Raw genomic sequence first — 15765 nt, forward strand, 5'->3', positions numbered from 1 at the left:
TTTTTTGTAAACTATATGCACTATATATTCTTCCGTATTGAATAGAAGCGGAAACTTTATATTATTGATGTGAAGATATAAATTAAACATTTTTCTTTAACAGCTCATTAGCTAATGTATCAGTATTTTCTTGTCACACAGTGTTGTTTGAAATTTTTTAACTTTCTATTAAGCATTTTTTTATGTTTTTAAAGAATTAAAAAATAATAAAAAAATATTAATTCCAAGTAAGAACAAACAAAAAAATATATATATTGTGATATTGTTTTTTTAATTTAATTATTAATATGCAAAACCCACGCATTTTAAATAAATTCACCTAAAGCCACCATTTCAACTTGTTTTAAATGTACAAACTTCTCTAGATAATTTTGATTTCATTGATGATGCTGATGATTTTTTGTTGTAGGTATAATACAAGTCTGTGGTGTATTCTTCCCAAATGAAACCTGAATGAACAAAAAAAAAATAATAAAATAATTTTACTTAACAATAAAAATATTGCTGTTAAGCCGCCCTCAGTGATGTTTGCTCCAAGTGCTGCCTGTTAGCTTGCTGCTGTTGACGTTTTTTTTAGTAAAGACTATTATTGGCAACAACTTCTAAGCCATTAAAAACAAAATGCTTATAAAAGCCACTGCTCAATTGGAGAACGGATTAGTTATCTAAACGCGCTTGTTGTTCGAACGGCGAGAAACGCTTAAATCGCCGGGAATTTTATTTTATTTAAACAATTCAATTAAAAATAAAAAAATAAAAAATGGTAAGTTTTGTGTTAAAACTGCAGACGCATCTAGTGGAGTATATGATTTGCTAAATGTGCGCCGACTAATCAAACAGTCTGAATAAATGTGTGCAAAGTACACAATAAAGAAATTAAATAGAATCGTGACTTGAAAAATAAACAAAATTATGTCAGAAATGACAAGTTATAAAAACAAAGTTTGTTCTTAAAAATAAAAAAAAAAAAAAATCACTTTGTTTTAAAAGTGAAACTAAATATTGCCTCCCGCTTAAGGTTTATTAGTGTTTGACAAATAAATAATAAAAAAAAATCATTATTAAAAAAACATTAATGTTTAATATTTTCCAATAATTTGGAAAATAAACAATAATATACATATTACATTTTTGTATTTGTTTTTAATTGTTCTTAAATGTTTTCATTAAGAATACAAAGTTTAAAACACATTTAAATAACTTATTGACATCATACACGTACTTTATTTTATTTATTTTTTTTTTAATAAAAATAAAATGCTAAATAAGCTGCGAAATTTGTTTTAACATTTTTATGGAAATGAGTAACTATTTACTCATAGTTTATTCTGTGCAGTTAGTTGTTTTATCGTTACAATTGTTTTTCTTATTAGAATATAAATAATTATGAAATTTGTTACCGGTTATAAAAGTCAATTCGTATTATTGAAATTTATTTTTAAGTTTTACTTATTGTAAACGTATTTTTATTTACGCATTTTAAATACACATAAAATATTAAATCAGATTGAAGTTTTTTCAACAAAATTTAATATGGATCGTTATCAAAATTAAAAACTTCTGTTCCAATTTCTTCTAGATTTGTAAAAATAAACAGGTAAAGAGTTTTATATTCTTAAAAAATAAACTCAATACGTATTTTATTAAAAAACTGGAAAACGAAAAAGTACCAGAAAGTCCCCAATTGTAGACTTTCGTTCAAGCAGGATGCTGTGTGTATAATTCTATGTTTAATATTAAAAGTACCAATTGAAGAAAAAAAGTACCAATTTGTTTAAAAGTACCAAAGTGTTTAACTCTTAACTCAAAGATTTATTTGAATGAAGAAAAAGTATTATAAATTTTCATTCAATCAGTATGATGCGTGTTTAATTTTGCGCTTCCAGGTTCAATATTATAAAAGATACATAAAGTACTAGTTAAAGAACAAATGGTACCAAAAATTTACTTCTATTAATTTTCATTTTATAATAAACCTATTTGTCTGGTTTTATGTTTCTAGAAAATCAAAAAAGTACCAATTAAATGACGAAAAAGAGTCCCAGAAAGTTATCTTTTATAGATATTTATTCAATCAGTTTGCTTCGTGTTTAATTTTGCGTTTCTAGGTTCAATATTATAAAAGATTCAAAAAGTACTAGTTGAAAATCAGAAAGTACCAAAAATTTGACTCACAGATTTTCATTCCATAATGATCGTATATGTATGTCTATAGTTTCAATATTGTGGAATATTCAAAAAGTACCATTTGAAAAACAAAAAAAAAAAAAAAAAAAAAAAGTACTAAAAAGTCTCCTGATTGTATAGGTTCTCATTTATCCGATTTATATGCTTAGTTTCATGTTTCTAGGTTCATTACACTAGAAAACTCCAAAGAAAATACCAGTTAAAAAACGAAAAATACGAAAAAACTAGTAAAAAGTTATAGGCATGGACGACCATATAATACCCTACACCAGTTAAGAGAATATATTTAAGCAATTTACTGATGAACTAATTTGCTAAAAGAGTCTTCTTCATATCGGGACAGGGAGAAAATGTGGACCGATCCCCATAAAATTTGGTGGATGGATCTACGTTTACATAAAATATATTAATCCTGAATTTAATTTTCAGTTGTATGGGGGCTAGGTGAAATAGTAGACCATTTTCAATAGGCTTCGTCCCTGGGAAGAAGATCATGTAACAAATTTCATTGAATTATCTTCAAAATTGCGAACTGTAGTTTGATTACAATGTTTACATGGACGGACGGACATAGCTAAATCGACTCAAAAAATGAGTCTTAAGCATACCCATTGGTATATTTTAAGGTGGGTGAAGGACCAATAAAATTGTGCGTTACAAACATCAGCACAAGCCCAATATACCCTCCGCACTAAAGTGGTGTAGGGTTAATAATCTTCCCTATAAGAACTCGGAATATTTATACTTTATAGAGTCGGAAAATTATATTATACAAATGAAAAACTTATATAGTATGTATACCCCTCTCACGAAGATGAAGGGTATAATAATATGTTCCAAGAATCTGATGTAGGTCTTTAAATCAACATTTTCCTTAATATTTAAATTTTAAAACAATCCACAAATCGGTGGAAACAAGCTGTAAAAAGTATAATGCAGATTAACATTGAATAAAATGTTAATTTGTGTCAGATATTTACTTTTTGCATAAATATTAGTTAAAGTTTCGGTTGGACTCTACTAAACTCGAATCTAACATTTTCGAATAACAATGTATGATTCTGATATATAGATATTTCATACTACCCCATACAAACATATAATTATAATTTTAAATTGTCTCTAGAAGTTGACCAATACTATTTTTCAGTTTCTGCAAATCCATTAAAAATAGATTTAGTAATATTAAATTTTAGCTAAACAATAAAAGTGATGTTTAAAATTCTTAAATTATATAATTTAAATATAAATAACTTTCGTTCTAATTCCCACACTTAATTATACGAAAAAAAAAAAACAAGAATTAAGTTGAAGCCATTAAGTATATTTAAGTGATCGTATTGCCATTGAGTCATGATTCCGGTAAAACAAGGTGTGAAATGGCATTAGAATAACAAAAACAATTATTAATATATAAAACGGCGTGGGCGATTTAAAACATTTTAACTTGAAATTAATACATTAAAAATATTGGACATTTTCGATAAACATTTCGTTTAAATAATAAACAAATATCAAACAAATTTGCATAAATAAAGATTATGAAGCTGCCAATGATTAGTCATTATTTAAAAGCATAAAGATTAATAAATAATTTATGGTTCTATATAAAGTAGTAATCTTAATCTTTATTTTCAGATCTCTAAACAGTTTTTGCTAGGAGTATTCCTAGTACTTGTAGCATTCTCATATGTTCATGCCGATGAGGTCCTAGATGTTGAGGTACCAGCCGAATCAGTAAAAGAAAAGAAGTTGGATAAACGTAATACCTGTTCAACATGTTCATATAGTGGTCGTACGTATTATACTTATGCTGATGGTACAACTGTGCAGAGACTGATTTATCGGGATCAGATACAATCACGTGGTATTCAAAATTTAATTACAACTTTTTTGGAAACTTTTTCTAAATTCTTGAGCGCACTATTTCTGGCACTTGTTTCTTTATGTTGTTTTTGGCACTTTCAATCACGTTTTTCACTTTCAGCTACCTGTATCTGTCACTGTCTCTTCACAAAACTAATAACTGTTCTATCATCTTGAATTTTAGTTTCTTAAATATGTATATTTAATAATTCAAATGTTCCTAGCTACATATAGTAGTTTTGTTAACCTAATACTCATTGCCTTTTTGGTGTTCCTTTTCCTCCTTTGCACCTTTTTCTAATTTTCTTTTAAAAATACCGACAAAAAAACTTTAGCCGATGTTTCAACTCATGGCTGCCATGGTAATCCCTGCGGTGTTAATGCTGTTTGTCAGGAAACGGCTGGCGGCCGTCCAGTCTGTTCCTGCCCACCCGGTTATAGTGGAAATCCTTTGACCAGCTGTAATCGTGGTGAATGTTTAGACAATGTTGATTGTCGTAGCGATTTGCAATGTCAAAATGGTCGCTGTGTTAATCCCTGTGTTGGTGCTTGTGGCAATAATGCCAATTGCGAGGTTTGTGAGAAAGTTATAGTTTTATGTTCTTTTGAAAAGTGTTTGTTTTTATTTTCTTACAGCCCAGAAATCATGTAGCTGTGTGCAGTTGTCCACATGGTTTCAATGGTGATCCATTTACTTCTTGCCGTCTTGCTGATCCTGGTAAGTTTAGTTATATAAAACAAGAAAAAAATCTATCCTATGGATCTTTGGAAGTAATTTTTTGAAGGATTTAATAAATTCATACACCAAGAGAAAATTGTTCTAAGAAGTTTTAGAACAGGTGCAAAATGCACCACTTTAGACTCTTGAACAGAAATTTTAGAAACAGTGATGTCGGCATTACTTACGTTCTGTATATCATTGTTGCTGTTCTAAAGTACTTCTAAAGATACATTGATTTTACACAGGTCCGATAAAAAACATATGAGTTTCCCAAAACAATCAGTTTAAAAAATGTATATGGAATTGCACAACAAATTGTTCGGGAGTTAAGTTTTAAGTTAGCTTGTATATAGTCAAAGTTCAGGGCCTATCGTACGCCTGTCGAAGATCAGATTTAATTATTGGTCAAGTTAACTAGTATATAGTCAAAGTTCAGAGTCAATCGTATGCCTATCATTTTCTCGAAGTTTAGCTTCAATCGTTCGTCTGTATATAATCTAAGATCAGCATAAATCATGGGGGTGTATACATATAGTAAAAAATCAGCATAAATCCTAGGGGTGTATACATATAGTGAAGAACCAACATTAATTTTAGGTCTATATATAGTTAAGGATATTCCAAGGCATACACTCCGATACCAGCCTTAATCAAAGGTAAACCGCTGTACATGGTTGCCCTGTCTTACAATCCAAGATCAGATTAAATTGTTGTTGATCTGTATATATTCTCAGATAAGTGTCAAGTACAGCTCTATATCAGTATCATATCCTCGATGATCTTAGATCTATATATATACACTACCATCAGTTTTAATTGTAGCTCTGTTTTAGATTATCTTCAATCATAAAAGATCAATATCAGGTTTATAAGTTTAATGCCAATTGTTGGCCTATATGCAGGAAGAGTATTTGATATCTAAAGCTTGGATAGAACAAGTTTCTAGGCTGACAATTTTGAACAAAAATCAACAATTAAAAGAAACGTTTGTAGAACAGTTTTATACAACTAATATCGAATTTATAACATGCCTATAGAACAGATCTGGAGGTGCTAACTTCGAACAAGAATCATTAGTTTTAAGATCAAACTATATAGATGTGTTCTAGAATAAAAAAATCTCAAAAATCTTTCGAATCTTCATATTTAGAACTTTCCAATCTTCACATTTAGAACTTTTTCTAACAAGTTGTATTTCTTCTTTGAAAATTCTCTTTAACTAGTTCCTAAGGGTGTCATTTTCTATTAAATAAAATCAAACTAGTTGTGGAGCTTTTATGTATGTTTAGATTTCCTCCTGAATGTGCCTGAAACCCTACCTTAAAAGATAAACAAAATAGGAAGTACAGGAATTCCGAAATATAGATTGATTAGCAGCATTTGCTTTGTATGTAAATTAAGAGAATACATTAAATGAAAAGATATTTAAATGACAAAGAAACAACGTAATACATTTTAATTACATAAACAAACAACGTTCTAAAAAAACATGTATTACACGGTAATTAATAACAAATCATACGCCCTAACTGAAAATCTACTACAATAAATACAAATACTTGTACTCGTGTACTAAATGTTAATACTCGTGTATCTCTACTACCATTTAAAGAACATCAATAAATTTGTCCATCACTAAGCTAAAATTTATAATAATTTATTTTTATATTTCATGTTTTTGTCTTAATAAATATTAGAATAACCTTGATCTTGAACGAAATAATAAAATTTGTTTTATAAACAATACAAAACAATGTGCTGTCCTCCCATAATTTCAACCTACATTTAAAATAATTTGTGTTTAATTCATGTAATGTGATGATTGCATATTTTAAGCAATGGACTTTTAAGGAAATGCATTCACTGGTTACTTTTAACAATAAATACTACTTTGTTTAAATAAACATACAATTCGCCAATGTATTGTTTATAATTTTTATTAAATTTGTATTTTTTTCCAACTAGTTTGCCTTCATTTATGGAACGCAAGTAGAATTTTTGATAAGTCCACCTTTTTGTTGGGTTTTAAATGTATAGCATTCTCATTACAAGACAACAACAGAAGTTCATTTTTTACGTTTTAAAACCATAAAATTATATGGTTTAATCTGGGCTTAAGACAAAAATTAAAATAAAGTACATATGTACATAAATAATAGGAAATAATAATAACAATAAACATAAGCATGTTGGCGTTTAATGGCGGCACTGTGTCAATTAAATTATTTTTGTTTTGGCGCCAAACTGGTTAAATGATTTTTGAAAATCAATCAGAGAAACTTGTTTAGTTCACTTTTTAGAAATTTTATTTAAATTATACAATAGTTGAATAAATATCTTTTAAATTAAAAATTGCATTTACGATAAGAATGGTTATGTCACTTAAGAAGTTTTTTTTAATAAGGCAGGAATGGTCTATAGAAAAGTCTTAAGAAGTAATTTATAATCATAACAATGTTCCAGAGATCACGCTTTAGAAATAATGGCGACAACACTAGTTTCAAGGTAGCTACAAGTGTTACTCTTAGTACTCCTTAAGGAACTACTTATTATATCAAAAATTTACAATTAGTTTTCCGGATACAAGATTTTTCCACAGATTTCTTTACCTATAAAAATCATATTATAACCAATTATTCTTACATTCCAGAGGAACAATGTCATCCCAGTCCCTGTGGTCTTAATACTAAATGCGAAATTATTGGTGGTGTACCCACTTGCTCGTGCTTAAACGGTTACGTAGGCAATCCATTGAGTGGCTGTCGTCATGAATGTGAACATGATGGTGATTGTAGTTCACGCGATATGTGTAGTAATTTCAAATGTGTACCCGCCTGTCAACAATGTGGTACAGGTGCCACTTGCAGTACCGTAAATAATCATCGTGCTGTTTGTGAATGTCCTAAGGGTTATATTGGTAGTGCCTACAGTGAATGTCGTCCAGAGTGTTATGGTGATTCGGATTGTCCAGCTGGTAGACCAGCTTGTTTCTATGGTATTTGTAAGAATACTTGTGATGGTGCTTGTGGTGTAGGAGCTGATTGTAATTTAAGAGGTTTGACTCCAGTATGCAGTTGTCCACGTGATATGACGGGTGATCCTTTCGTTCGTTGTCGTCCATTTACCAAGGGTGAGTGTTTTACAAGTGCAAATTTAATGCATTTTTTTTAACACTAATTTTATCCCAATTTAGCTGATTTGTGTGAACCCAATCCTTGCGGTACAAATGCCATTTGCATACCTGGTCATGATAATACTGGACGTGAGCGTCCTGTTTGTAACTGTTTGCCCGGTCATACCGGCAATCCTTTAACTCACTGCTCAAGAGTAAGTTAATGCTTTACTAGGAAATAAACTGTATATCTATTTCTATATTTATCTTCTCTTCCTAAGGGTGAATGTCTTAGCAATAGCGAATGTCCCGATAATAAGGCTTGCATCAATTATCAATGTGTTAATCCCTGCATTGGTAAATGCGGTTCTGGTGCCGAATGTGAACCTAAAGCCCATTTGGCAGTCTGCAAGTGTCCACCCGGTACTTCTGGCGATGCTTTAGTTTCTTGCCGTCAATCTCGTACTTATCCTGTTGCCAAGTATCACGGTGTATCGTCATCTGGTTCTTGTTCAGTGTGTTAAATTTAAAAACTTCCCCTAAAACTGCCACTTTTTTACTTTTTGTTTTTCTTTCTTGCTTTCTCTAACTTTTATGGCCGTAATATTTTTAAAAAAGGCATAATATTATTTTCTAAAACGTAACAAGTATTGTTTTTTTGTATTAATTTATTGCTAAATAGTTACGCTTGTAAATGTCATAAATTGAATTGTTTAATAATAAATGTTGTAGTTTTTAATTATTTTAAAATGATTAGATTAGACGAATGAAAGTCGTTTTGAGTATCTATTTTTTGTGAAAAGATCAAAATTAGTAGAAAAATGTACTTAGTATTCCACCTGGACTAATTCTATGTATGTATGTAGATAAATCCAAAAGCCAACTAAAACCTGGATCGCACAAAATTTAACAAGAATATGTTGTGTACACACACAAGTTATTCTGAGAAATATTTACCGGATCGAGCCATAATTGGTCATGGCTTTCATATAAAAACCATTTCCGAAAATCACTTATACGAAAATCACTTTTTTCGAATCAGTCCATAATTAACTATAGGGTTTAAAATTTTTCAGATTGTGACTATGAATAAAACAACATAATTTGGCTATAGTTAACATTTAACATACACATATGTATAAGTATATTTTCATAAAACAAAATAGCGTTAAAAAATAGTATCTATTACAACTAATGACAAGTATGCTGCTGCTGTTGTATTAAGTTTAAAATATCTCCACAACTGTAGTTTTATCTCGATTATTTTCATCATATTCATCTGAATATAATAATTCAATTGGTTTCTTAGGCTTAGGATCCTGATGGGATTGACAATGTGAACGCCAAGCAGTTTGACGTTTAAATAGTTTTCCACAGATATCACAACTAAAAGGTCTTTCATTCGAGTGTATAATGACATGACGTTTCAATTGATCGGCGGTAAGAAATGATTTATCACATTCCGTACATTGATGCTGCTTTTGATCTGTGTGAGTACGACGATGAACCAACATATTACTCGAGATACAAAAGGATTTTCCACATATATCGCAGGAATAAGGTTTTTCGCCGGTGTGTGTGAGCATATGCTTTTTATAGCCCGACTTTTGGGTTAAACTCTTGCCACAAATTTCACAAGTGAAGGGTTTAACACCAGAATGTGTTAACATGTGCATGCGTAAAGAGGAGGCTTGACGATAGGATTTACCGCATAGTTTACATGTATTGGGATTGTTGGGATTATGTATGGATATATGACCATCATAGGCATTGCGAGTTTTAAAAGCTTCACCACATACTTCACATTTGTAGGGAGTTTCATCTGAATGTAATTTCATGTGATATTTAAAAGAATTTGAGTTGCTCAATTGTTTGCCACAAACCTACAAGTTGTATAAAAATAATTTAGTTTTTTTAAATATCTAAAATTGTTTCATTACCTTGCACTGATAATCAGGATTAGGTGGTTTACCCGAAGAATTTGTTCTTCGTCTTCTGGCAGGATTTCCAAAACTATTTTCTGAACCCGAGTTGGTGTTGTCTTCCATGGGACGTTTATAACTATGTTGTGACATACCATCTTGACTTTCCGTTAACAGTTCGGCATAATCTTCTTCAATATCATTTACTTGTATTTCGTATTCAACTTTTCCTTCGTCATCTTCAACATCTTCTTGGTGTTGTATTTGTGGCTCTTGTTCCATTTCTTCACTGCTCTGCATATGTTGCATTTCATCGCTGATAATAGTTGTATGATAGATTTCTGTTGTTTCAGCTACATCTTGCTCCATATATTCCATTTCAATTTCTTCTTGCTCTAGATCATCATCGCCCTCATGATCATTGTGTTGTTGAGTGTCCTCTTCTCCCTCATTATCGAGCACCGTTAATTGTAGATATTCCTCACCATTATCATTTTCTTCATTTTCAACATTGAAAATTTGTTGCTCTAATTGTTCCCTTTTCATTTGAGCTGCTTCCGCTAACTCTTGCAAATCCGCTTCCGCTTCATTTATCACAATAACATTTTCCTTGGATTCCCCCTTCCTGCCTTCCTCAACAAATCCTTCAACTTCATCTACACTGCCGCTCAGTATTTCATTAGCCTGCAATACTTTTTTCTTAAACACGTACGATTTTACCAAATCCTGTATACAATTTGTACATATAAATGGGGGCAATTCACTGTTTTCATCATCCACGAATTCCAGATTTGTACAAAATGCCAGCAAAGACGCCAACGTCGACACCTCTCCCATTATTAGGCCTTGTTTAAATAATGATTTATATTCTTTACATTCTCCAACACAGGTTCGGCATATAACTACCTCAACGGGTTTTGGCGTCATATTTTTAAAAAATTTATTAAATTTAAACAATTGTTTTGTAGTGATAATTCACAATTTTTGCAAACAAAAATTATAATTGAGAATATTATATTTTTTTCGGCACAGTGTTGCATTTCAATAACAGAGTTGTTATACAAACCAATGTGAATGCTGGTATGAACAAGACTAATAAAGCTAATTGTTGTGAAAACTTGATCAGTTGAGAAATTTTTGTTTAAATAATTTCGGGTGATTCGATTTTATTAAAAAATCAATTATCTTTAATAAAATCGAACTTTTGTAGTAGCAAATATAGAATTTAAAAAATTAAAGCCATAATAATAAATTTTGATAAAAAAATAGTGAGGATGTATTAAGAATACAATTCGGAATTGATTTTTACAAATCCTGGAATTTCAGATATTAAAAATTCCCGGGGTTTTTTATGTATTCAGGAATTATCTTAAATATATTATAATTTGATTAATGAATTGTTTAAAACAATCTTCGTTAACAACAAGTTTGAGTTAAATCCATTCATCTGTAGGTTGGTTTTTTATTAACATATCGAATATTTATAGAAATTTACATGTTACCTACATAAACATATAATGGACTGATCCTGAAAAAGTTTCGCAGTATGATTGGTTTATATAAAAATATATTCGAATTTTATTCCGATATTATTATCAATTCATGAGTTATATTATATACGATTGATTTTCGATAGTAGAATATATTAGAGTTATAAACAATTATTAGATTCATATGTGTTTATAATCATATTTTCGAAATTTTGATTTGTAGTTTCAATACATTGAAGATTTCACAATAAAATTAATAATCCCCAACAAAGTAGTTCGATTTTTAGAAACCCTATTACTGTACTTATAACAAAATTCGAAAACTCTACGGTATTGTAATAGCAAGCGCCATCTAAAGTAAACTTTTGACACTAGTCAAACAACATCTGTCAAAACATATGGACAAAATTCTAACCAGAAATTATCCAACAAAAAAAAAAAACTACACCGGTTTTTAATTTGGTCTAAGAAAATTGAAAAATTTTCACAGGAAAAATTCGTTTAGACAGCGAAAAATAAAGTGACATGGCTCAGAGTGGTCTCACAAAGCTGGTACACAGTGTCCTACGTGATGTGGGTAAACAGTGCTATGCAATTGGAAAATATCAACAACGTGCCCTAAGCTATGTAGTGCCACTGGCAACCACTACATCAATAAGTCACAACCATGCGGCTAAAGCACTGCTGTGGAATGCTGGAAACAATAAATATCTTTACAGCACAGATGCGACAAGTATGAATTTGGAGTTAAAACAATTTGGTTTATATTTTTCTTTAATTGAGGCAATACTTTTCCAGAGAAACCTGCTAGTCCAGAAATTTTGTCTAAACTATTTCCCCAAACAGCGACCAATGTTGATGAGGAAACAGAACGTGAACGAAAACGCAAGGAGGAGGAAGATGCCAAGGAAAATGAAAAGGCCTGGAAACGTATGAAATTAGGGTGAGCCATTCATTGTTGTTGTTGTTATTGCGATTGTAATGCAAAAGAAAGTGGAGTAAATTGCGTAATACATGTAATCTAATTGCATTGTCTGTTTCCATTACAGTTTTGCTGTTTTTGGCGGTTCTGGTGTGGCCTTAGCCATTTGGGCCGTTTATGAATTCGGTAAACCAGAGGTCGATGTTGATGGTCATATTATCGAGGATGAATTCAGTAAGAGTCCCATTGTTCAGCAATATTTGCAACGCATGTGGAAATCGATGAATTACTATCAGAAAATGATACAAGAACCTTCAAGAGCAAAGCTGTTGCCGGATCCCTTGAAACCACCCTATATACAACCACCCTATACTTTGGTTTTGGAAATGAAAGATGTTTTAGTACATCCCGATTGGACATATCAAACTGGTTGGCGTTTCAAGAAACGTCCCGGTGTAGATGTTTTCTTGCAGGAATGTGCTAAACATTTTGAAATTGTTGTTTTTACGGCCGAACAAGGCATGACTGTTTTCCCCATTTTAGATGCTTTAGATCCTAATGGTTATATTATGTATCGTTTGGTACGTGATGCCACACATTTCATTGATGGTCATCATGTTAAGAATTTGGATAATTTGAATAGAGATTTGAAAAAGGTAAATTAAAAACTTTTTTTGTTAAAATACTAATAGATTATTAGTAATTTCATTGTTATTTCTAGGTTATTGTTATTGATTGGGATCCCAATGCTACACAAATGCATCCAGATAATACATTTAACATTGCTCGTTGGAAGGGTAACGATGATGACTCTCAACTCTTTGATTTAATCAATTTCTTGAAAGGTATGTTAAAAGTTACAGCATTTCTAAGAGAAATATTAAATTCTTTAAATTGTTTCTTTATAAATAGCTATTGCCACCACCGATGTTGATGATGTTCGTGAGGTATTACACTATTATCGTCAATTCGAAGATCCCATTATGAAATTCCGCGAAAATCAAGCTAAACTTTTGGAACAAATGCAAGAACGTGAACGCGAAGAACAAACTAAATCTAAACCAATTGTTAAAAATTGGTCAAGAAATTTTTTGGGTCGCTAAAAACAATACCTAAATATAGCTTTTAGAGGACATTTCACCCCAAAACAGTTTTCTTTTATTTAGCTTTAAAATTATATTTTCAAAACACTTTAAGCCACAAATTACAAATTTGTTTATATGGTTAAAAACAGTTAAAAGGAAAATTGGTTGAGAAAGTTTTAGACATTATACCTACATTATTAACTTCAGATTCTGATTTATTCGTTTTTGGCATTATTTCTATAATGTCATTTTTATCTTCATCATTAGTAGTGAATTGTGCGCTGTGGTGTTGCAGCCATATTTAACGTATTTTTTGTTACTTTGAATTCGAACTTTATATTGTTTATTTATAAGCTAATTTTTAATACATAACAGAAATTCCAAAAATAACAAAAAATTTAATAAACAACAATTCAAATAAGATTTTGTTGTTTAATTTAAGGTGTTAAAAGGGCGGAATTAAGAAAAGATATGATTTCGATTGTATGCAACGACTTCTCCTGTCTTGCAGGCAAGACTGAATTACTGTGGATTTTGTAATGTACAGGATAACAGGGTCACATACGAATTAGCAAGACAATCTGTAGGACTTGTCTCAACTAAAATAGAATAGGAAATATATGTGTGCATTTTTTTGTTTCTGAAACTGTAGGGTGGTCTGCTAAAAGTATCTGATGAAAACTGGACTCTAAAGCTATAATATGCTCATAGGAATAAGACAGGAGGAGTCTTAGAAGCTTTGTTTGGCGAATAATGTTCCGTTCCTAAAACTTTACGACGGTCAGCAAAGTAATATGACCAAAAAGTGATTAAAAATAAATACTAAGGGTTTGGACAGGAGAAGCCTTTGTATCTTTTAAGGCTGATAGTCGCTGCTTACTAAGAAGTTACCTATACCGGCAAAAATGACAAGGAAGTAAAAAAGTTACAGACCATAGAACACTATTAAAACTGTCCTAGAATACTGAATTTTTTACTCAAGTGAGCTAGGAGTTAGTTTCCACAAAAAGAAGAAGCTAACTTTGACATTTGACAGAAAAAGTATTCTGCTTTACCAGGGGCTAATTGAGTAGAAATTAAGCATCGAACTCACTTATTATCTTTGCAGTTTACATTACAAGGTAAAGGATTTATGCAAGAGAAGTCTCAGATGTTTTTAGCAGCCACTTGCTAAGAAGTTATACCGGCCAAAGTGACAAGAATGTCGAAGAACCCAATAAAAACTGTCCTCGAATATAAAATGCCATACTCAAATAACCTAGGAGTTAGATTTCACAAGGGCCTAGAGGAAAAAGCATGCTTTGTCCTAGGAAATCTGTTCCGCTTGCTAAAGAGTTATACCGGCAAATGTAACAATGTTGTCAGTTTGTTAGAGACTGGACTAGCAGTTAGATTGTACAAGGAACTTGGAAACCTTGGAAATCTGTGCAGCTTTATCAGGGACATTTACTCGCTATTTTAGAAGTAATTGGAAATGGAATTCTCAATTTGATGTACTTAATTCTTTGTTTCTTTTATTGTAATTTTGAAAAAATAAGAAGTTACTCACTTTTTTCAGGATGCGTTTTGTTTACATTGTAAAAGTTCCACTTTATAACTATTCAACTTAAAGAAACCATAATCAAAAAATTTTGCACTTAAAACACAGTTTTAAACTTAATTAATTACTTTTTTTCACAAAATTAAACTCCGACTTGTACCACCTGCTTTAACAAATAGAAAACTTTCGCTATACAAAATGGCGGCAATCAGAAATAAACACACAGGGTTGTCAATCATTCACAATAAAAAAATTCCCAAACAAGTGTTTGTCTTAATACCCATAATTTCCAGAAAATAGTTATTAAATCTATAAAACTAACAATAAATGAAACTACAATTTCTTATTTTTTCGCATATTATTTATTTTTTTCTTTGATAATTACGTTTTTGTTTTTGTTTTTATTTTGTTTTCTTTGGAATAATGTTGTTTTTGTTCTGTGTGAGTTTTTTTGGTTTTTTTTATAGGAAAAGTAATGTTTATAGCATTTGTAATTTACAATTATTAAACTTTGTTCAATTTTCATTTCATTTATATATTTTTTTCATCTTTTATAAATACTGTTTACTATTTTAAAAAATTGTTTAACGTTGGGCTGGATTAAATGGACAGGTTGATAAAGAATTTATTAAGAAAAGAAAGATTTGTTAATTTTTTCTTAAAATCGTATTTAGTTGGAAAGGGAGTTTTGTTTTCAATAACAATTTTTATATATATAAAAACTTTTTTTCAATAAAAGCTTCAAGTTCTATTTAAAGTGAAGAATTTTTTTTTATTTAACATCACGTTAGAAATACATTTTTTTTTTAAATTTTATTATAAAAACTGTAAATTTTAAATCCTTTCTTTTAGAAAGTTTGTTACAAAATTTTAGAAATTTTATATTTAGTTTTTTAATATTTGTGTAAAATGTTTTCAAA

General features: G+C 30.4%; 3 protein-coding genes across 4 annotated transcripts; 2 read left to right on the top strand and 1 right to left on the bottom strand.

Annotated features, from left to right (window-relative positions):
- The first annotated feature begins 607 nt into the window (after positions 1-607).
- LOC119608227 (neurogenic locus notch homolog protein 2) lies at positions 608-8610 on the top strand. Of its 2 annotated transcripts, none has more exons than XM_037962549.1 (7): positions 608-763; positions 3826-4054; positions 4389-4627; positions 4690-4771; positions 7425-7904; positions 7968-8101; positions 8168-8610. In XM_037962549.1, the coding sequence occupies exons 1-7, from the start codon at positions 761-763 to the stop codon at positions 8408-8410; spliced, it is 1410 nt and encodes a 469-aa protein (XP_037818477.1). In that variant the 5' UTR covers positions 608-760; the 3' UTR covers positions 8411-8610. The 2 variants fall into 2 exon arrangements, with proteins under 2 accessions (XP_037818477.1, XP_037818478.1); XM_037962550.1 differs by having other exon boundaries at positions 3826-3982.
- A 379-nt stretch (positions 8611-8989) lies between these two features.
- On the bottom strand, positions 8990-10863 carry LOC119608226 (zinc finger protein 121). Its single transcript, XM_037962547.1, has 2 exons — positions 9827-10863; positions 8990-9769 (listed from the first exon to the last, which is right to left on the bottom strand). Exons 1-2 carry the CDS (start codon positions 10733-10735, stop codon positions 9113-9115), a joined length of 1566 nt encoding a protein of 521 aa, XP_037818475.1. The 5' UTR covers positions 10736-10863; the 3' UTR covers positions 8990-9112.
- Positions 10864-11680: 817 nt separating this feature from the next.
- LOC119608228 (mitochondrial import inner membrane translocase subunit TIM50-C-like) lies at positions 11681-13726 on the top strand. Its single transcript, XM_037962551.1, has 5 exons — positions 11681-12031; positions 12097-12241; positions 12348-12876; positions 12942-13065; positions 13133-13726. Exons 1-5 carry the CDS (start codon positions 11824-11826, stop codon positions 13321-13323), a joined length of 1197 nt encoding a protein of 398 aa, XP_037818479.1. The 5' UTR covers positions 11681-11823; the 3' UTR covers positions 13324-13726.
- The last annotated feature ends 2039 nt before the right edge of the window (positions 13727-15765 follow it).

This window comes from Lucilia sericata, unplaced genomic scaffold (genome assembly GCF_015586225.1).
Source record: "Lucilia sericata isolate MDLA Ls3-8-SP2 unplaced genomic scaffold, ASM1558622v1 Contig000810F_arrow, whole genome shotgun sequence".
Classification (NCBI taxonomy): Eukaryota; Metazoa; Arthropoda; class Insecta; order Diptera; family Calliphoridae; genus Lucilia; species Lucilia sericata.